The sequence below is a fragment of the Plectropomus leopardus genome, chromosome 19 (assembly GCF_008729295.1).
Source record: "Plectropomus leopardus isolate mb chromosome 19, YSFRI_Pleo_2.0, whole genome shotgun sequence".
Taxonomy (NCBI): Eukaryota; Metazoa; Chordata; class Actinopteri; order Perciformes; family Serranidae; genus Plectropomus; species Plectropomus leopardus.
The window spans coordinates 18,975,645-18,997,040 of NC_056481.1; the positions used below are offsets into that span (position 1 = coordinate 18,975,645).

At 39.5% G+C, this 21,396-nt stretch overlaps 1 protein-coding gene across 1 annotated transcript; it reads right to left on the minus strand.

Moving 5' to 3' along the window:
• Positions 1 to 2,042: 2,042 nt before the first annotated feature.
• LOC121959379 (serine/threonine-protein kinase SBK1-like) lies at positions 2,043 to 20,839 on the minus strand. The gene is made up of 5 exons (XM_042508666.1): positions 20,224 to 20,839; positions 7,838 to 8,102; positions 7,521 to 7,723; positions 6,700 to 6,891; positions 2,043 to 5,172 (listed from the first exon to the last, which is right to left on the minus strand). The coding sequence occupies exons 2-5, from the start codon at positions 8,007 to 8,009 to the stop codon at positions 4,420 to 4,422; spliced, it is 1,320 nt and encodes a 439-aa protein (XP_042364600.1). The 5' UTR covers positions 8,010 to 8,102; positions 20,224 to 20,839; the 3' UTR covers positions 2,043 to 4,419.
• Between the last annotated feature and the right edge of the window lie 557 nt (positions 20,840 to 21,396).

The following is a 21,396-nucleotide window of genomic DNA, read 5'->3' on the forward strand; positions in this document are numbered from 1 at the left end:
AGGTGTGTTATTGCATACAGTGTTGAAAAAACTTCATAATAAGGCCCAAAAACCCATAAAATAGCATGTTGAAAAAATGACCAAAAAGGCAAGGCTATAGTATGGCGAAAATGTCAAAATTTGACATGTCCAAAAAACAGCTGAAAACCACTTAGTATAGCATAAAGAGGCGTGTTATTGCATACCATGTTGAAAAAACTTCATAATAAGGCCCAAAAACCCATAAAATAGCATGTTGAAAAAATGACCAAAAAGGCAAGGCTATAGTATGGCGAAAATGTCAAAATTTGACATGTCCAGAAAACAGCTGAAAACCTCTCAGTTTAGCATATAGAAGTGTGTTATTGCATACAGTGTTGAAAATACTTCATAATGAGGCCCAAATCCATAAAATAGCATGTTGACAAAAGGACAAAAAAGGCAAGGCTATAGTATGGCGAAAATGTCAAAATTTCAAATGTCCAAAAAACAGCTGAAAACCACTTAGTATAGCATAAAGAGGTGTGTTATTGCATACAGTGTTGAAAAAACTTCATAATAAGACCCAAAAACCTATCAAATAGCATGTTGAAAAAATGACCAAAAAGGCAAGGCTATAGTATGGCGAAAATGTCAAAATTTGACATGTCAGAAAAACAGCTGAAAACCACTTAGTATAGCATAAAGAGGTGTTATTGCATACCATGTTGAAAACACTTCATAGTAACGCCCAAAAACCTTTCAAATAGCATGTTGAAATAATGACCAAAAAGGCAAGGCTATAGTATGGCGAAAATGTCAAAATTTGACATGTCCAAAAAACAGCTGAAAACCAATCACTATAGCATATAGAGGCGTGTTTTTGCATACAGTGTTGAAAAAACTTCATTATAAGGCCCAAAAACCCATAAAATAGCATGTTGAAAAATTACCAAAAAGCAATATGGCAAAAAATGTCAACAAATGACAATGTTCCAAAAATAGCTGAAAACCACATAAAATGGCACGCTGAAACATGTTATACGAAAGGATGTCGCTTAATAAGTCAAAATCACCATAAGATAGCATGTTGATTAAAAAAAACAGAAAATGCCATACTAAAGTATGTAACTTCATGTAAGTTTCCAATGCCTGTTTTATTAGTAGTCACCTCAAGCAAATAAAAAGAACATAGGACTTCTACTGTGCTGTGTTAATAGTTCTACTATTAATAGTTAGTACTGGTAGTTTTCCTTACTTCAAGTTTTTGAGTAAGGCTACTTCTATCACCAGCATTACTATCACTTCCAATCACAGAAAAGGTGAGAATTAAGTAAAAAGTATTTTTTCTTGGGAAAAAATTCAAAAACATTTTTTTGTCCTGGCGACACAATGTGTACCATAAAAGTCAAATTAACTTCACTCCTGCTTTGTCCTAATGCATTATTCAGGGACAAAAAAAGGTACCAAAGATCATTCCAACAGGAATTCTTCTTTTATTGACTAAATCTCAGCTTACAGGAAGACAGTTGTATTGCAAAGACAGAACCGGGTACGAGTTCTAGTGCTGTGGTCATCTACTCACTAAGACTTCACCAAAATCATGATGCTTTGAAATATGCCACTGTACAGAAAGACACTGGAACTCTGTTACAACACATTATGTGATGGATAAGGTGATGAGGCAGCAGCAACTGACTCAGACGTAGTACGGTAGAAAAGGGAAGGTGTCTTGTGACAAAAGCACGATTCCCTTCATGTCTAGTTTAGTGTGACTCATCCTTCCTCCCAGGTCAGGTTTTTAGCAAATGCTTTAAACTGGGCTATGAAGCTGCTAAAATGAAATAGGCTATGCCAAAATTAGGTATTTTTTGCTCAGCAAAAAAAGATGACCGCAACAGAATCAATGTGAAAATATATATATTGTAAGCATAACCTAAAGCAGTGGAGGCACATATCTTTATGATTACACTATGTTTTGTGTTCTTAATAATTTGAACAATTGACATGTTAATTTTCCGTTTATTTTATTTACTTATTATTATTGTTATTACAATTTTTTTTTTTTTTTTTTTTCAAAAAGTCTGATTCATTTTTGTTTTTCAAAAAATGATTTTTGGAATTTCTCATTTGAGTTATAATGGATCTTATGGTTTTCTGGATACGACAGGGTTGAGAGTTCTTCTAAGGAGAAAACTGCAGAAAATAAAGACCTCGTCTTCATACAGTCATGTGAGATGCCTCCCCAGTTAAATGCGATGTGCTATAAACGCTGCAGAGTAAGTGCTGCTTGCAGCTGGCCTATAGAGAGCAAGCAGCTATAGAAAACACCACAGCTACAGTATCTGTATCAGGACTGTCCTTTGTTCTGAGTCAGAAGGCTGCCAATGAGGTCAGAGATTGTCACAAGATGTAGTAATTTCCATACTCGCCTGCTGATCTGGGAGCAGCAAACGGTTTCTTTAAGGGCAGAACAGAGTTTGAGCTGATCCGAGCTGGGGCTACCGACCCTCCCAAGATAAAGAAACATGTTGTTTTCAGCTACACTACATCTACACAGTACTACAGCTTGTGACAGGAGAAAAACACTAGGTTTTCACAACAGAGCTATAGCACATACAAGTTCATGCAGGCTCGTGTCTGGAAAGCAACACACAAAATGCCCATTCCTATGCATAATCCACTGCTTTTTTTCTTTTCAAATTTAGGTATAATAAAGGGTAGTAATTGGATATTTATGGAGGTAATTATTTCAGTAATGTTTAGTCAAAGAAAGTAATGGATAATTTTTTCCCTGGTGATTCTATCATAGTAAAAAAACAAAAAAAAATTTACATCACATTACTTTTCTAAAGGTGGCAATTTAAAAATAAAAGATTAAATCATTTAATTCCCTACCTGTGATTTGAATTCAAGCCTCTCACTCTATGTCCTCATGCTTTGCTTTTTTTTTCTGCTCCTGAAGGTGGTGAGATGAGTACACAGCATTAATAGCAATACAAATAGCATTACAAATACAACACACAGAATATTGTTCAGATTTTTTTTTTAGCCCTAGGATGTCTCAAGAGATCATGACAGCAATATTCACTCAGGGACATAATGCAGGAAATTGTGCTACGGCAAAAAATTCACATCACGACATTATACGTTTCTTTTTATCCTTTTTTTTCTCCGTATTTTTTGTAAAGCTGGTTCAAATTCTTCATAAAGATAACTTTGAGCTACTGGTCATGCAAATTTATAAAAGGCGACTCTTCTGACATCTTCTGTGTTTTTTTTTCCTTCAGATTGAGTTGAAAATGCTAAGTGATCTCTTCTCTTTTCTTTTCAGACAATACATTTTGCTTAAGGATTCGAGGAAAACAAGCAATTACAAACAGAATTATTCTGAAAAACGTTTCAAAGAAAACAGAAGCCATACAAACAGATTTTTGAGAGTGAGTAGAAAATAGTCTTTCACCAGTGAAGTAGATATGTTTGACATGGAGAACAGAGACGTTATTTGCTTTCTCTCAGTCTGTCGCTCAGGGACATACTGGTTTACAGACGATAGCCGTGAAATATTCCGCCGGTCAAACCTCAGACACGATATGTAGCTATTCATACCAATATGTACAGCAGCCAAGCAAATGTGTTGCACATTTGTTACAGCTGTGAGAATTTGGCACAGTGATGCCAGAACACCAAAATACAATGTAAAGTCTAATGAAAAAGAAAGAAAGCTGTGTTACAAAAAAAACAATAGAAAAAATAGAGTGTGTAGTCTTTTTAGATTCAAACGAATAATAAAATTCTCAAAGCAAAAATAAATACGCTTCTTTTGGATTTAAAACACGCACAGTGGTACACACACCAAACACACTCACGCGTTCACATTTTTTGTTACACATGATACGACACCGCGATTCAGTCGTTCTTATCTTACAAGGTATTTCCTTGAACTCTGTTTTGAGTCTTCTCCAAAAATACAAATTCTTTGTCCCTTGGCTTCATTCAAAAATGACAGCGGTCACGTCCTGAAGAGATCACACAGCACTCTCCCCCTTTTGTGTCTCATTTTGCTTTTTTTTGCTTCAAGTATTGCTTTAAGAAATACATTTTGGTCTTCTTTTCAGATAGTCTCATTGACAGAATCTCTATTGGAAGCAATTTTTTTCATTTTTCCTCTGGGTTTCACGAAACTGCTTTTGCACACAACATCGGAATCAAAGTATAAATGGGGCTTCTCACGGAGTCTTTTGACTCCATTGTGACCAAAAACTCTACCTCATGATGAATGTACGCACTCTTCAAATACTTTCTGGTAAGTCTTCCGTGTCTGCCCTTCCTTTCGTTTAGAACAGGATATGTGTTAGTACTTGTTGTCAGTTTGTTTCTTTTTCCGAGCATGCACATCTATGTGGTTGGATGAGAGGTATAAAAGTGTGTACCAGTGAGTCCGTGACAACATTAATGCAGTCAAACGCAGATTTCAATAGGTGTAGCCACCAGCATGCGACCACCAGGTGAACTGTTTTCCCGTGGCATTCGATCGTAGCTGTTGGTGGACGACACAGAGCTGTTAGTGGAGACGGACACAAAATGGTGGCCGCCGCCCGGTTCCATCATCCCGCCCTTCGCGCCACCACCGCTCGCCCTCTCCACTGCCCCAGGAGACATGGGAGAGAGAGGCGACAGTGGGGAGAGAGTCTGTTGCTTCATCCTCTCCACAAGGAGTTCCTCGTCTTCCTCCCCGGACGAAGATGAAGAGATAACACCGTCCACCTCTCCCCTCACCCCTCCTCCTCCTGCTCCTCCTCCTCCTCCTCCACCGACAACCCTCTCTCCACCACCTCCACTGTTGCCATTGCAATTTTTGTTGTTGTTCTCTGCGTCCAGCATCCAAGAATGGCTGAAATAGCCAAAGACCTCTTTGACGGAGCAGCGGCGGTCCTGTTCCACAGAGAGCAGCCGGCGGAACATGCGGAGGGCCTGCTCAGTGAAGCGCCTCCACTGGGACGGCACCGTGTTCGTCCTCCTCCTCTGCCAGCGGATGAACTCCTGGTAGAAGGAGTCAGAAGGCAGTGCCTTCTCCCAGGGGAAGTTGCCAGTCAGCATGCAGAAGAGAAGCACACCGAAGGCCCAAACGTCAGTGCTGTAGTCCACAGAGAAACCCTCGTGGCGGGACACGTCACAAAGCTCTGGGGCTGTGTAGGGGATGGTGCCACTCACCTGGAGGGGAAACTCAACAGGTCAACACCATGGTTGAAACAAGACAGAATTAAGCTGCTTGTCCATTAAAAAGCTTTTTGTATAGCACCTTTGAAACACCAATGAACGGGCACCTAGACCCTAGATCTGTTTAGCGTTTCCACTGCAGACAGTGCTCTTAGGGCCTGTGTCGACGTAGCGTTTTTTCTCAGCGCCAGTGTCTTTTTTTCAAATTGTTCCCAATGAGGAACGGGTGACGTCTGCATGCAGCCGCCTGGAGAAAAGCCTGTCAATAAAAGTGCCACGCTCTGCATCTTTTTTTTGAGATCTCCACCTTTTTGGTGCGATCGCTCCGAGCTCCTCTGGTTGCCCATTTGTGGGTGAAGATTGCCTGGCGGACACTTGATGTTGCTGATGTGCGTTGTCCTTTTATCAACTTTCCGTATTGAGCTTGTTGTTTACTGTGTCGTCAGCCCTCTTAATGAGGCGGCACATTAGCTTACTTGCTAATGTTAATGTTTGGTTGTAGTTGTCATAGTAACAAAACCAACATGCAGGACATCATTAAAAAAAGCTCTGGGAGCAGTTCTTTTCTTTTCTTTTTTTTTTTTGAAGTGCTGGATTAACGCTCCCCAGCGTTCTGCCAATGCTTTTCTGCTGAAGAAAAACACCATGTGGACACAGGCCCTTACATGTAGGCGGGGTTGTTGTCACTCACTGCTCCGTCCAGCAGCACTCTCAGCATTTCATGTTCACCAGTGATACAGAGTGAAGTCTGCATCCCGTATATCGTCCATAGAATGGGCTGCACGCTGACATTTTCAAGAACAGGCTAGAGTGAGAGTCTCTCTCTATGTGACATTTTTAAAAAGCGGGTTTGTGCATTAACTCCTTGCAGGCAAGAGCAGAGTGCACTAGAATAATGGACGCTCCGCCAAGTATTTTTTTTTCTCCAAGTGAGGATTAGCATATATACAGTTCACATAATCCAGTTGCAATTAATATACATTTTTAAACGCTTAAAGTGTTAAACTCATTACTAAAAGTATATGTCATCCAAGAGAGACCATAAAAACAAATGGAAAGGTCAAAGTTGTCATCTTGAAATTTAAGGTGTTAGAATGGATTCCTGTTGTCAACTTATGCATTGTGTAACATGACAGGTAAACATACAGCCTTAAAAGTTGCCCGAACAGTTGGCACAGTGAATTAAATTATTTTCTCTCAGTCTTCAGCTGCTGCTAAAGGCTGCAAAACAGTCTTTTATCTCGTAGTTACAGTTAACTAATGCGTGAAAAATTTGTCACAGTATGTACATTCATTAAACTAGCAGATCGCTGATTCTCTACTGACCAATCAATGGACTGCTGCATTTCTAGCTCCACCTTTTAGTACCGCATCTGTGTGCTAAATAGGGACGTTTCAAAAGGTACCAAGGATACCATTCATACCTTTTCACAGTGGAAACACAAAAAAATGCATAACGAACTGAACCAACCAGCTGGTGGAAACGCACCATTATAGGTCATAGAGAAAGATGTTACTCACTCTTTTCACAGGGGAGCCAGCTCGGCGGGTCATGCCGAAATCCGACAGCTTGACCTTGCGGCACTCCCGGTCAAAGATCAGGATATTTTCAGGCTTGATATCCCTGTGGACCAGCTTCTTACAGTGCAGGTAATCCAAGGCAATGGCTACTTGGTGCACACAGCGCTTTGCAACTGCCTCAGGAAGACCAACCTGAAGGAACAGACCGAGGGAGATCAGACAGTAGCATAAAAACCAATAAAACAATACATCATTGTATTGACAGCTTTCTTCACTGATTTAACACACTTAACTTCTTAAAAAACTTGTCAGGATGAATATTTTTGTTAACTGTTGAACCCTGAAAAATCTGTTTGATTTCTCTTTAAAGGGGGGAAAGGCAATGAGCAACTAGGCAAAAAATGTCTCGAAATGTGCAATAAATTAGTAAAAGGTGACAAGAAAGCTACCAGAAAATTAGTTTTTAAAAATAACAAATTAATTAATTACATTCATAACAATTATGTATTTAGAATGATGTTACAGAAATTAAATTTTAATAATTTAATTTTCAGCACTTTCTTGGGTAATTTACTTGTATTTTTTTGGCTTGTTTGTTTATTTTATTTTATTTTTGTGCTTATTTTCTTTCTCAATTTTATTGGTCTTTTTTTTTTTACTAATTTCTTGCTACTTTTTTTGGCCATGTTGTGTTAAGTTGCTTATTGTCTCCCTATCTCTTTGAAAGTTATCAAACCATTTTGCTCAGGTTTCACAGGGTTAAAGTCCAAAAGCAACAATGCAAAGAAGCAATAACTAGAATAAAAAATCACGACGACTACCTGTGGAGGAATGATATCAAAGAGGTCTCCTGCCAGAGCATACTCTTGGGCGAACACATAGTAGTCGTCTGTCTCGAAGGCGATGCCGAACATGTTAATGATGAAAGGGCATGGAGACAGGTAGAGTGAAATGCTATATTCCCGCAAGAATGACTTCAGCTTGGTTGTCTTCTTCTTCAGGAACTTCAGTGCCATTTTTGTACCTTATATGTTGAAATGGAGGAAGATTAAGCACACAGACATTTGTGGGTTTGTTTTTTGCTTATTTAAAGCAGCAGGTTATTGGTTATGTGTATTGATGTGAATGCGTCCTTCACCTCTGATCTTATGGATGACCAGGTCCACCTTGCCGTAGGTGCCCTTGCCCAGCTCCCTGATCACCTCATAATATTTGTTGACTTCCACTCTCTCCAGATTCTGGGCTGCGATCAGCTGCAGCTCATCCAGGATGTCCACGTTGGCTCGAGACACTAGCGGAGAGGAACTCATGCTGCGGACTGTTTTTGGGGATGGACCAGGAGAAAGAACTGGGGAAAAGATGCTCAGGTGGGACAGAGCAGCAGCAGCTAACAGCTGGCGTCACTGTGAAGGAACAAGAGAGGACACACAGTTTTTATTTGGCATCTAAGGATAATTTTTATTCTTATCTATTTTTTAAATTATTGTTAATAAATGACTTTACAGTTCATAGAAATTGCAGTATTGTTTTGGAACTGCAATAGATAAGATTATTTTACAACAGGTTAAAGATTTTTATCATCATCTTCATCCTCTGGTAGGCTTATTTAGTGTATATCCAACGAACTTACAACTATAGATGCCAGAAAATGTTTGCAAATGTGAGATTTTTATTCATCACAAAATTACTCACTAAAATTAGAAATAATCCCCATTATAATTATTTGCAAGTGGATCACAAAGGTTGCAAAAACCACAAATAAAAAGCTAATAAATAACTAAATACAGTTACATTCATTGATTTAATTTTAAATTTTATAATATGTAAAAATCATTTTCACATTTATCATATGAAGTGTAAGAAAGCCACAACAAATTTTTACTTCAAAATAGTTTTCCATGTGTAAAATCACATATCAAATATATTTTATATCTCATTCCCATTGAGGTGTATGTGGTTTACTGGTCATTTTGCATCCAAAAACGACTAAATACAATAATTGTTATTAAAAAATAAATAAAACAAGATATGAGATTTGTTCGAGAAGTTGGCTGTGTCATGCGTGGCCTTGTCAGTTACAATCATTTTTTGGAAAGGAAGCAGCTACATTACATCCCCCTTTTTATTTGATAAAAAGGGATGGACACAGATCAAACAAACAATTTACACATCTGGGTTGTAAATAGGAGAGCGTGTTTGTGATATTACTGTTGGTTTTCAAGGTCGAAGATAGACAACACGTCTTCACTGCTGAAGCTCGAAGTCTGCTGCTCTGATCTGCAGTGTGATAGTCACTGAAAATGCTAATTATCCGCAGTGAAGGCTTAAGTAATTCCAAATGCTATTTGCCAAGGGGAATGCCAGAGCAGAGTTGTGTCACACATGCACACAAACACACACACACACGCACACAGAGTCAAACAGTCCTTTTTAGCAAATCCATTCCTTGCTGCAGTGTGATTATTTTTAGTGATTGCTTTCTTTTTTTTGTCTGAGGCGCCTGCCAAGTCCTGAACCTCACCGATGCTTGCACATGTGTAACAAATGGAGTTTGCACACACATATACGTATCCATAAACACACACACACACACACACACACACACACACACACACACACACACACACACACTCGTTACATAACCCGACTCCATCCCTGAGCAGACACTTAGATTTCTGTCATCGCTTATTCTGACAAACCAGCAGCTCTTGGACTGCTGTCATTTTTACAGCACCTACTTTATGATCAACACATATCAATCATACAGAAATAACATTCATCTGATAATCTTCCCAAATCCTTCAAAGGGCGAACTCTCTTCCACCATCTAGGTGCAGAAAATAACATTGTTTTATGGGCAGAGCAGCTGTCATTACCTGCTTAATCACATATTAAGTCACCAGCTATGTGACAGAACAACACGCTAGACCTCCACAGGCCTGTGTTCCTCTGTGGGAGTGTAATCTCTTTTGTGTGAAGTGGACAGGAAGAGTAGTTGACACCAGCAGGTGAAGGGGGATGAGTCAGTTTGGGTGATAAATGGCAGTGCAGAGAGGATGTACTGTACCTCTCTCCCTCTATTAAAAAAAAAAAAGCTCTCAGGCACATGCAAAAATTCTCTCTCTCTCTCACACACACACACACACAGACAGAAGGGAGTTGTAAACAGAGAAGGCCATTTGTTTCTGCCCAGGACCAGAAGTGCTTATCGTGGCACTGCAGGATGTGTGACTGTGTGTGTGTGTGTGTGTGTGTGTGTGTGTGCTGGTTCTGTAAAATAAAACAAGTGTATAATTATCCTTATATCTTGTCTGATTTCAGAATCGTGTTTCTACATCATTACTATAACTTCGACATCAACTTATCGTCCAGGGGAATGTGAAACCTCAGAGTAAATATTTACTTGGTTGCTGTTTTCCTTTGAATTTCTCTATCTGCATTTTGATTTCATTTGCATTTACTTTTATGTGCAGTATTTTACATTATTTATTTTACTGGCTTGTTCAGTTTTGATACTCATACACATAAGTGTGCATGTTTTTATTTTAATATAGTGGCCTTTTATACTTTATACACTATTTTATACAGATTTTCAGGGCTATGTGATGAGTCATTACCATGCATTGTGTTAACTGTCTAGTAGCTTGTCACAACAATTGAATTACTTAGTTTAAAGTTTAGGTTACCTTGCATAACACAAACATATATATATATATATCATGCCTTGAGTGGGCATGTTCAGGGGCACACATGGTCATACTACATCTGTGGAATATCATGTGAATGTCATTGTAAATGCCATAAACTGGAATTATACTACACATCAAGGGGTATAGCGAACACTAACAATACAGCCTTCACATGTAACCACTGTAGCTACATCGTAGCTGACATACGTCTCCTTAAAATTGCTAAATGTAGCTAAAAGGTATCAAAGACATTGCAAGAATTGTGAATGATCTGCCTGTGGGCTCCTACAAGTCTCTGGTGCTGCTAGGATTAGATATTAACAGATTTTTTTCCCTAATTTTTAGCACAAATCTCTATTTGCTGTGATTGGTGCTCCCTTTGATTAAGTGAATAAAAAAATAATAACTCTGGCGAATAATTATATCAATACTCTCCTATTCAGAAGCTACAGGTTGGACAAGGCAGACAAAGTGTCATAAAAATGTAACTTTGCATTGGATAACTGTATAAACAAAGCATGATAATATATAACATATCAAAACAAAGTTACAAAAAAATATTACTACACCAGAGCAAAGGACATGATTGGGTATACATCTGCCACACCTGGACTCATGTAGTCAGTATGTTGACATGACGTAAGAAGAAGTTAAATTATTAAAACTGGACTTTGAAAATACATGTTAACATGTTAGTTCCAATGAAAATGTACCAAGTTAAATTTCTCAAAGTCGGACTAACACACCTCGGTAATTATGTTGGGAATCCAGCTAATATTTTATGTATATGCTTCGATCAGACTTGAAGCGGCCGAGGCATACTGCGCACGCTCCATAGTCCTCGCACCAGGCGTTGACCCGAAAGTCGAAAAGCATTCATTTGTAGAAGAAATTCGGGAAAAACAAAAGAAGAAGAAGGTACCAAGTAAAGTGTAGAGTAAGTACGAAATGTGCAGTTGAAAACTTATCTATGTTATCATCGTTCAAGATGCAAACCATTTGTTGCTCGCTAACTTGTTTGGTATGTGACGTAAATGGTCAACCAAAAAAAGGCCCAATCGCAACCCACTGTGGACATACTTTCATCAATAAATCAACTCTCCCCCGGTGATTATATACTAGGGCAAGGACATTAGTCCAATTAAATGGCCTAATTGAGCTACAACCGTAGCTCGAATTTACTGTGCATGTAAACGTACATCCCCAGTTCACTGCTATATGTCTGAGGTGGCGACACCACCCATGTTCGGGAGAGCGACCATACAACCAATAAGCTGAGCTCAAAATATGTTTAAAAAACAAACGATCCTGCATGCCACAACTGGTGCAGAATATTTTTGTGCATTTTTCAGTTATATAAACATCTTAAGCAGGAGAGACAACATTGACAATAAAAATCCACATTTCATATTTGCTGAAAATCTGTGATGAGTTCTGTAAACTACAATATTATTTAGGAAATGTTTCATCATTAAAGGGGCTCTTGGTGAAACTCAGGTCATGTGAGTTTTATGGACAGCGTTAAACAATGGGACAGTGCTGACAGAACTAGTGGGGGAAACTAGAGGGCGAGTACTACGTCTCTGCAATGTCGCCGTTCCCATATCAGTGGTAACCATAGTAGGAGCACAGTGCAAAGCGCTGGCAAAGAGCTTGCCAGTGGTACACACACACACACACACACATACACAAGCTTAGATTACGAAACACACTGAGGGAACATGACTTCATTCTCTGCTTAGTACGCCATTAATCCATTATATCTTTATATAGCATAAAATAGTTTGCTGATATAGTAATGCTCTGAATGTTGCACACAGAACCTGTTACTGTTGAGCATGCAGAGCAGGTTTACAGGTTTACGTTATATGATGGTACAAGGAAGTGCGACCCACTACAGAGGACAGAGGACTTTGTGCTGAGGTGGAGGGAAGACAAGTAGTGGTAGCGACAGCCAAGAGGAGAAAGCATCCGTAGCCACAGGACCAAAGGCAACTATGCTGATGGTTGTGTGTGTATGTCTAAAAAAGACACATAGGCGCCCTCGCTTTACCTAAGCCTCCTCTTATGCCTTCAGCTCTGATGAACTTCCATGTGTGTGGCAGCCTGTGCGAGTGTATTTGTGATTGCCACACAGAGAGCTGCACCTGTATTTTTACAGAGGCAGCATTATAGCCGAATGACTCATCAGGTCAGAACAAATGTTGACTCTCCATGTTGAGAGGAAGTCTGTTGTCTCAGCATGAGCTGTGATGGTGTAGCATCAATATGTCTATTCACGAGTGTTGCCATTTCTCTCATCACAATTTGAAATGAATACTTCAACAAAAAAGTCCCACTTCAGCTGCAGCCATCTTGGTTGTTTTCAAAAATGCCTAAACAGCACTCTAATTCACTAAACTAGGTTTAGGCTCACTGAAGTGTCCCCGGCACAAGAGTGCACAAACCAAAAATGATATCATAACATACTTTGCATAAAGAGGCTCCACACTGTTGTAAAGTTGTCAGTTGTCGTCTGAAACACGACTTACATTAGCCCTCCAGACTGGATGGAAATCTATGTGAGCAGGAGGGGGACCAGATACATCTGCCTGGGAAAATAAAACATGAACTTGCTGATTTGACTGGTTTCCAGCAAAAAAGTTTGATTCTAAAAGAAAAACATCTTTAAAAAAAATACACTCCCCCGACCCTATGCAAAACAAAGCATTTTGCCAAAAGTAACTACAAACTACTGAAACTCCCAAACAAAAGCAGACACACGAAGAATGTATGCATGCCCAATGGCCCTATAGTTAGAGTCCCCAGGGAAGCCTTCCCAAAACCAACCATGAGGACAATTTCATTCACAAATTTGGACTAGTATTAAAATCCACTTTTCATAAGCAAGCTGGCAGAATAAATTAAGACCAAACAGTCACAAACACTGGCACTGGACTGTAAATAACAGTTAAAGGCAGCAAAGAAAGACTCCCCCAAAACACAAATCATTGATTTACAAATAAATGGATATTTGACGTTATGTTGTTGCAATAATAAATAAGTAAATAAATAAAAAGTGGCCAGGTAGTTGGTCCTGTCGTACAATTATAGGGCAGTACACAAAAACTCATTTCACAAAATAAAAAAAATAAGGTGGCAGCTGGCTGAGGAAGCTAAAGTTTCTGGTACATACTCAGTAATAATCAGCAATAACCCTGACCCATTCTACCACAAAATTATATATATATATATATTAGCAAAACATCAACAAATATAAATAAATAATATAGTTAATTATTATTATAATTATCCTGACTTACTATTATTAATGTTTACTTATTTCTCTCTCTTTATAATTTCCATATTTTTATATTAATTTTCAAGGCGTTTTTCTTTTCACCTTTTAGTAATTTCTTGCAATTTGTTAGACATGTCTTGCCAAGTTGCTTGTTGCCTTTTCAGCCATGTTTTCAAAAGAAATCAAATCAATTAGCTCAGGTTTTGCAAGGCTTAAATGCTTGTCAAAGGAATCCGAGCGCATTACAAGAAAAGTGATGTCATTCCAGGTTTTAAGGATTAAAATAGACACTGTACACATTATATATTATAACAAAATCAAAGCACACTCTATATTGTCATATCCATACAGTGGATTTGTTACAGAATGATAAATCATGGCCCCTATCCACCTCAAAGCAATCATTCTATATTTATTCCAGTACCACAAATCCAGTCCTCCCCTCCTCTCTGCCTCCTCTCTCAATACTGACACTCCATGTCACCATGTTTAACACTCTGTGGAAACAGAGCAGCGACCAGAGGCAGCAGCTGACTAAATCCCAGGCTGCTTATGCAACCAGCGAGCAGAACTGATCGGCCGAGCACCGTCAGTGAGCCAAGGCAATGAACACAGCCATAACCTTCGATTTTCCTGAAACACGAGCCGTAAACACATCCCTGCTTCCCGTGAAGAGTAACTGAGCACAAATAATAATAAAAAAATAACCCGTTCAATTTAATATCTTATAATAGGATTTTGCGTCTGTTTAAAAAAAGACGGTATTACCACGGCCGTATTTCAAAATAACACAATAACATTCTATTCAGGGTTGTCCATTAAGTTATCATTTAGGCCTTTAAATATATTTATTAAGCTTTAATCTGACAGGGAGAAAAACACAAGGGCCAGCAAGTGAAGATGAAAAATAAGACATTTTGATTAAAGATAAAGAAATATGATCGTGAGCTCAGAATCTGATCCAATAATAATGTGGTTGATGATTTGTACTTGAACAGGCAAGGAGGTTAAAAATCAGTATTTTTAATCCTTAGACATCTATTTGGACCTCTCAACAGCACAAAGTGGCTTTATTTCACTACTTCAATGAATTTAAATTTAAAGACACTCACTAAAATGCTGCTAAAACATGTTCCAACTATACACCGATTATTTAAAAAACTCACTTTCAAACTACATTCTACAGCTGCGTCACAATCCTGCTCACCCCAAAAATATTCACATATGATATCCAATATAAAAATCATGTAACGTCAGTGCAATAACATCATGAGTGATAGAGAGAATTATTCACTGATCGTGCATATCTAAAGCTTCATACGATATTCATATATGTACTATTTAAAATGAGATCTTACATTATGTGCAATAAATATTTTAGTGGAACTGCTCTGACAAACTGACAGTTGTCTTGTGTGCACAGAGTCACAGTGTTACAAAAACAAAAAAGAATTTCCAACCAACTGGGTTATATTTAAATGTAAGGACAAAAATCTCCTCAACCCTTTGAAACCTCAGCAAATTGGCTTGACTTGTTTCAAAACATGGGAAGAGGCCAATAAAATAACAAGAAATTTTAAAAAAGTAAAAGAAAGCTAACTGAAAATTAGCTATAAAAAGAGTAAAACAACAAGAAAATAATCTGGAAAAGGTACTTGAAAATGATAAGAATTCTGCAATATAATCTTAAACAGGCCTATGTGATTATGATAATTATAAACAGTATTTCCTTAGTTCTTAAAAACATTCCTTAGAGATTCCTGACAGCTACAAAGCACTCCCACGCTCACTTTGGCCTGTCAGATCATATCTCTCTGCTCATTCTGCCAGGTTAAAAAAGAATGGTTATACGCACATTGTGTAGGTGCAAAGCTTTTGAAAAACTTGAATAAAGAAGAAGGTAACGCCTGCACACTTACTCCATGCCACACAAATTTATTCAAGACAACGTTTCGATCCTACTTGGAGGTTCGTCAGGTCCTGACTCTCTGCTCTCTGCTCCTTCTGTCGACATATTGTCAGCTGATAAAAAGGGTCAAACCAACAGTTAAAACTGTTAAAGTGTGGACAGACAAAGCCACTGCAGCTCTACAGGACTGTTTTGAGCACACTGATTGGCAAATATTCAAAGATGCTGCCATTCAAGATAACAAGATCAATCTTGAAGAATATGCATCTTCTGTGACATCATATATCAGCAAATGTGTTGATGACGTGGTGATCACAAAGACGGTGAAATCATTCCCCAACCAGAAAGCCTGGATGAATGCGGAGGTGAAGACTCCTCTCAGAGCAAAAAAAGCTGCCTTTCAGTCAGGGGACAAGGAGGCATACATCATCACCAAAGCACAACTGGGAGCTGGCATCAAGGAGGCTAAGAGTGGACATCAGCGGAGACTGGAGAGAGACCTCAACAGCAACTAAAGATATGTGGCAGGCAGTTCAAAATGTCACAGGCTACAAAAGCAGGAGCGCCCCCATCATATGTGAGGCCACGCTGCCAGACAAGTTGAACACATTTTATGCTCACTTTGACCTCCTCAATAAGGACTCAGCCGTGAAGTCTACTCTACCTCCAGAGGACCGGCCACTCTCAGTGACCACAGCAGATGTGACAAAACTCCTTCTGAGAGTGAATATAAACAAGTCCGCCGGCCCTGACAACATTCCTGGATGTGTACTAAAAACTTGTGCTGATCAGCTTGTTAATGTTATAACTGATATTTTTAACATCTCACTCTCACAAGAGACTGTTCTCTCCTGCCTCAAGACAGCCATCATCGTTCCTGTACCTAAAAAGGACTGCCTCCCTGTGGCTCTTACCCTCATCCTAATGAAGTGCTTTGAGAAACTGGTTCTCCAGCACATCAAAAACAACATCCCTACCTGCCTGGACCCTCACCAGTATGCTTTCAGAGCCAACAGATCCACAGAGGATGCCATACCTACTGCTCTTAATCAGTCTTCACTCACCTAAAGAATAAGAACAGTTACATCAGGATGCTGTTTGTTGACTTTAGCTCAGCATTCAACACAACCTCTCCCATGAAGCTGATTGGAAAACGTAACACTTTGGGCTTTAGTACAACACTCTGCAACTGGATACTGGACTTCCTCACATACAGACCCCAGAGAGTTCAGACTGGCAGGCACACCTCCTCTACAATAGTGCTCAACATCGGAGCCCCCCAGGGCTGTGTGCTCAGCCCCCTCCAGTTCACACCGTACACCCATGACTGCACTCCCAGACATCAGGAGAACTCTCTTGTGAAGTATGCGGACCACACCACCATCATAGGCCGTATTACAAACAACAATGAGAGAACAACCTACTGCCCAAGGTCAGTAAAACCAAGGAGCTGATTTTAGAAAGACAGAGTCAAAGACACACACCTCTGTCTCCATCAGTGGAGCTGAGGTGGAGCAGGTTAACAGCTATATCCTCCTTGGAATCACTATCACTGAGAACCTGTCTTGGTCATCACACATCCCCACCCAGGTTAAAAAAGCACAGAAAAGGCTCTACTTCCTACGGAAACTTAGGAAGGCTAAATTCCAGAGTAAGATCCTGGTTAACTTCTACAAAGGAGCAATAGAAAGCATACTGACTGGAAACATGATGAACTGGCATGGTTCGTGCACGGCCCAGGACAGAAAGGCTCTACAGCGGGTGATTAAACCTGCCCAGAACATCACTGGTTCCCATCTGCAGAGCATCAGTGACCTCGGTGAAGTGAGGTGTCTGCACAGAGCACAGAGGATACTGAAAGACAGCAGCCACCCCAGCCACAGTCTCTTCACCCTGCTGCCATCTGGAAAAAGATACACAAGTATCCGCTGCCGAACCACCAGAATACGGAGCAGCTTCTTTCCCCAGGCTGTGAGACTCCTCACCTCCTCAAAAGATGTAGCAGGATTTAGGATCAGCTTTAACTTCATTTCTTCTTACACCACATTTAAGATAAATAACAATAAATCTGCCTTGTACCTTGTAGATATTTCTCTCTTGCTTTTTTAAAATAGTTTTTAAAATCTACTAATTCATTGCTATTTGTGGAACATTTCTTACCAAGTTACTCATTGCCTTTTATCCTGTTTTTGGAAGAAATAGCACCAAGAGTTAAAAGGTTTAAATACTTGAGAAAGGCATTGAAAAAGCACAAGAAAAGTGATGTCCATCCAGGTTTCAAAGGGTTAAAGATACTACTGACAGCACATAAAAGCAGTCACTTCAGATCATCCTGAATACCCAAAATCCAAGCAGGATTTAGATTCTGACATGCAGCACTTCTCCACTTATTACTTCACCTGATAAGCTTCTTGATACCAACAGAATCAAAGTGGGGATGTAGAGAGAGACAAACTCAGGGTTTGTTGAAGAAGACCTGCCAATGAGCACGTTGGGTTCACAGAGTCAGTCACCACAGTAACTGACCGAGACTGTAAGTCATCAGGGCCTAGAGGTGACTGCTGCACACACATAATCAAAGTGTTTGTGTGTGTGGCCATGCATTGACAAGGAGTGGTTTATGGGTGAAGAAATAATGAGGAGAGAGAGGGAGAACAGCACACAATGACAAGGACCGCTAAAAAACAAAGCACCAGCAAGTATTTTTGTGTGTGTGTGTGTGTTTTGTGGTGACATACCACTCAAATCCCTCATGTAGCAAATTTTGTAGCAAGTAACACATTTGACCAAATTTGTCTAAATGTCAGGCCAATAATAATTCTTACCTCACCCCTCTGTACCTAACCTCTGACCTTATTGTAATTAAAAAGTGAGTGTTTTTGGGAGTATCTGTACTCTACTTGAGTTTTTACATTTCTGTCAGCTTTCACTTATACTACACTACATTTCCTAAATAAAATATATATTTTTACTTTTACATCTTAAATACTAACTACAAAATAGGAAAGAAAAGGAAGAAGGAAAGAGGAAGGGACAGATGGACAAATGATGGAATGAGAGTGAAAGGACAAGTGAAAGGAAAACATAAAAATTCTTACCAAAATTAAAGAGAATGAGCATACTTCTTCAAATGTTTAGCTATTAAAGTTATACAGTGACTCACTGAAAATGTCAAGGATTATCCACATGAATTATACTTCTATAGCATTATCACAAATCACAATCATATCTAATTTAACTGATACTGGCTAGATTATTTTGATGCTCTCTAAACACGGCTCAAAATGTGACATTTGTATGTTTTGCACATAGACTGCATATGAAGATAAATGTGCAGTCTTTGGTTTTGTTTGATAAAGTTTAGATTTGGGAATTTGTTGAACTTTCATATACATTTTCAACATAAATGACTGTAACCATAATTACAACCATTTAACATAACACTACAATTTGTTAAAAAATTACAACAAATACAAATACAATACAAATTTCATTGGTGACTTACAACATTAAAAACCTATGAAGACCACTGCATTTTTTAAAATTCATTGTGCATATGCTATCTATTGTCTGGGGTCTATTTTAGCAGTGCTAACCTAAAGCAGAAAGACATTAAAACTGTATACTTTTATATTTGTTATTTTAACATGAGTCATTTATTCATCGCAATATTCAACAACACAATCACATATCGCATGCTTTCCAGATATCGTGCAGCCCTACCGGACTGTCTATGTGACCTACATTGTTATCCGTGACTCATCATGCTGGAGTGTATCTTGCGTGTGTGTTGGTGTCTGCTTTTACGTGCCGTCAAGGAGCTTAAGCCCACTTTGATCAGCTGCACTTCTGGCTCAAATCATAAACAGACACACACACATATAACCAGACATCCTCTCACAGTGACTCAGAACACATAAAGCAACAGAATATTACTCTATAACAGGGAATTAATTACAAGTTGGTTCACTCCTACGTTAATGGATGACAATAATGCAGCATAATGGGTGCAAAAACATTGTCACAACACTTAATTCTCATAAGGAAGGCTCAAAAACAAATCACGGCACTTTGGCCCAGTGAGGACTAAAACCAGCATGGGCATGGAGGCAGTCTGGATGTAAACATCATGGTCTATTCCAGACATCCTCAGCTTCAGCACTCTGTGGGGCAACATCATGTTGGTTGCCACCTGCAGTACGTCCTCAAACTACACTGACTCTGAGGAAAATCAATTTCACTTAGTGAAACAGAGCTCAGACCTGAGTGACACACACAGACACAGACACAGACAGACACACACACACAGACACTGCTGCAGATACCTGGCTGCCCCCAAAAGGTGCATGGTGGTAACATAATTATAATCCCACTTTACAGAAACATTGCATACAATCTAAAATGCAGCATTTTTGTTGTTTGCTGAAGATCATGGAATAACACTCACATATACACACACCATTAGAACCACAGCATTGTTTCCAGTGTATGCTGCTGCACAGAGCAGGCCTAATCGATGATGCAGCGAATACAAGAAAACACCGTGTACTTATCATAATGATTGCTGTATAACGTATTGAGTCAGACACGGGTTAGTTAGGGTGTAGGTGAGGACAGCGTCATTCCGGTTATATTTCGGCACTCACCCTTCAGTTGGTTCCCATATGGAGGCTGTGGAGTCTGCCCTGTCAGCCCAGGCTGCTGGTAAACACACGGGATAATCTGATCGCATAAGAGGGCCAGGTGAGCCAGGAGAAAAGCCTGATATCCTGTGAAAAGCCTCCGTGCAGCCGTGTGACGGTGGATGTGGCGCCGAGCATCCTTCAGACTCCTTCGGCTCTGCGTCCTATTGTCTCCGCATCGCTCTGTCCTCTAGGATGGGAGGAGAGGAGAGGAGAGGGGAAAGCAGCAGAAGAGGGAAACAACACCAGTAGTGAGGCGAGGAGGGGGGGAGAAAAACCCTCCCCCCTCTCCGCTCTGGCCAATCGCAGCGCTGCTCCGCAGGGAGCCGCCGCTGCTCTCTGTCTCCGTACAGACTAGGCATTCAAGGGCAGTGGGAAATATCAAAGGGATGCAGGGCCGTCAGTTCATGAAATTCTACACTGGTATAGGTCTTCTTCTTTCTCTTTTCCTGCATAACATTGAGTAACTGTGACAAATTTCTAGGGCAAAGTGACTTAAGTTAACATGGTTATAAATTCATTGTCTTTTGGTTGTTTTTTTGTCAAGTCAAGATTAACTTTAAGATTTAAGCTTGGCAACTACTACTCCTTGAAATGTTACCTATTTGACATGTTGGAAAAATACATACATACACACAAAGAAAGGAATAACTATGCATTATATTCACTAAATTTACAAGAGGGGAAAAATTACTAAGAAATTGCCATATAATAGTGCTTCACAGAGTTTATTATAAGAGTACCCCAACCCAGCAACTCCAGAAACGCTGCAAATTTTAAGGGAGTCTGATACTTTCTCCCAGGGTGACAAAGGCATGTATTGTGGTTATTGTTTTCTTTAGATTGTGCCCCAAACACACCGCACTGTGTTTGCATCTATGAAGAAACATGAGTAGCTTGCTCTTCTTAGGAGATGAAATCCTCACTGAAACTGCAACATCACTGCTGCATGGAACAAAACATAATGCAAACCAGGATGGAAGGACTGTTTAAATACCAGACAGCCTACTTCAAGGTCCAATGACATGTATAATAATTACCCATGTGCTTCTGTTTGTTTTAGAAACAATGGAAGATTCAAAATCAAGAAAGGTAAAACATCTCAAAGTAGATTAATTTCATCATCAATATGACTTG

What these genes read in the sequence shown, in the direction of transcription:
- LOC121959379 (XM_042508666.1), bottom strand. Translation starts at nt 8,009, where the DNA reads ATGAGTTCCTCTCCGCTAGTGTCTCGAGCCAACGTGGACATCCTGGAT. An exon ending in GGTCATCCATAAGATCAGAG is followed by an intron (nt 7,724 to 7,837) that starts GTGAAGGACGCA and finishes TCAACATATAAG; the next exon opens with GTACAAAAATGGCACTGAAG. An exon ending in TTGATATCATTCCTCCACAG is followed by an intron (nt 6,892 to 7,520) that starts GTAGTCGTCGTG and finishes CTGTTCCTTCAG; the next exon opens with GTTGGTCTTCCTGAGGCAGT.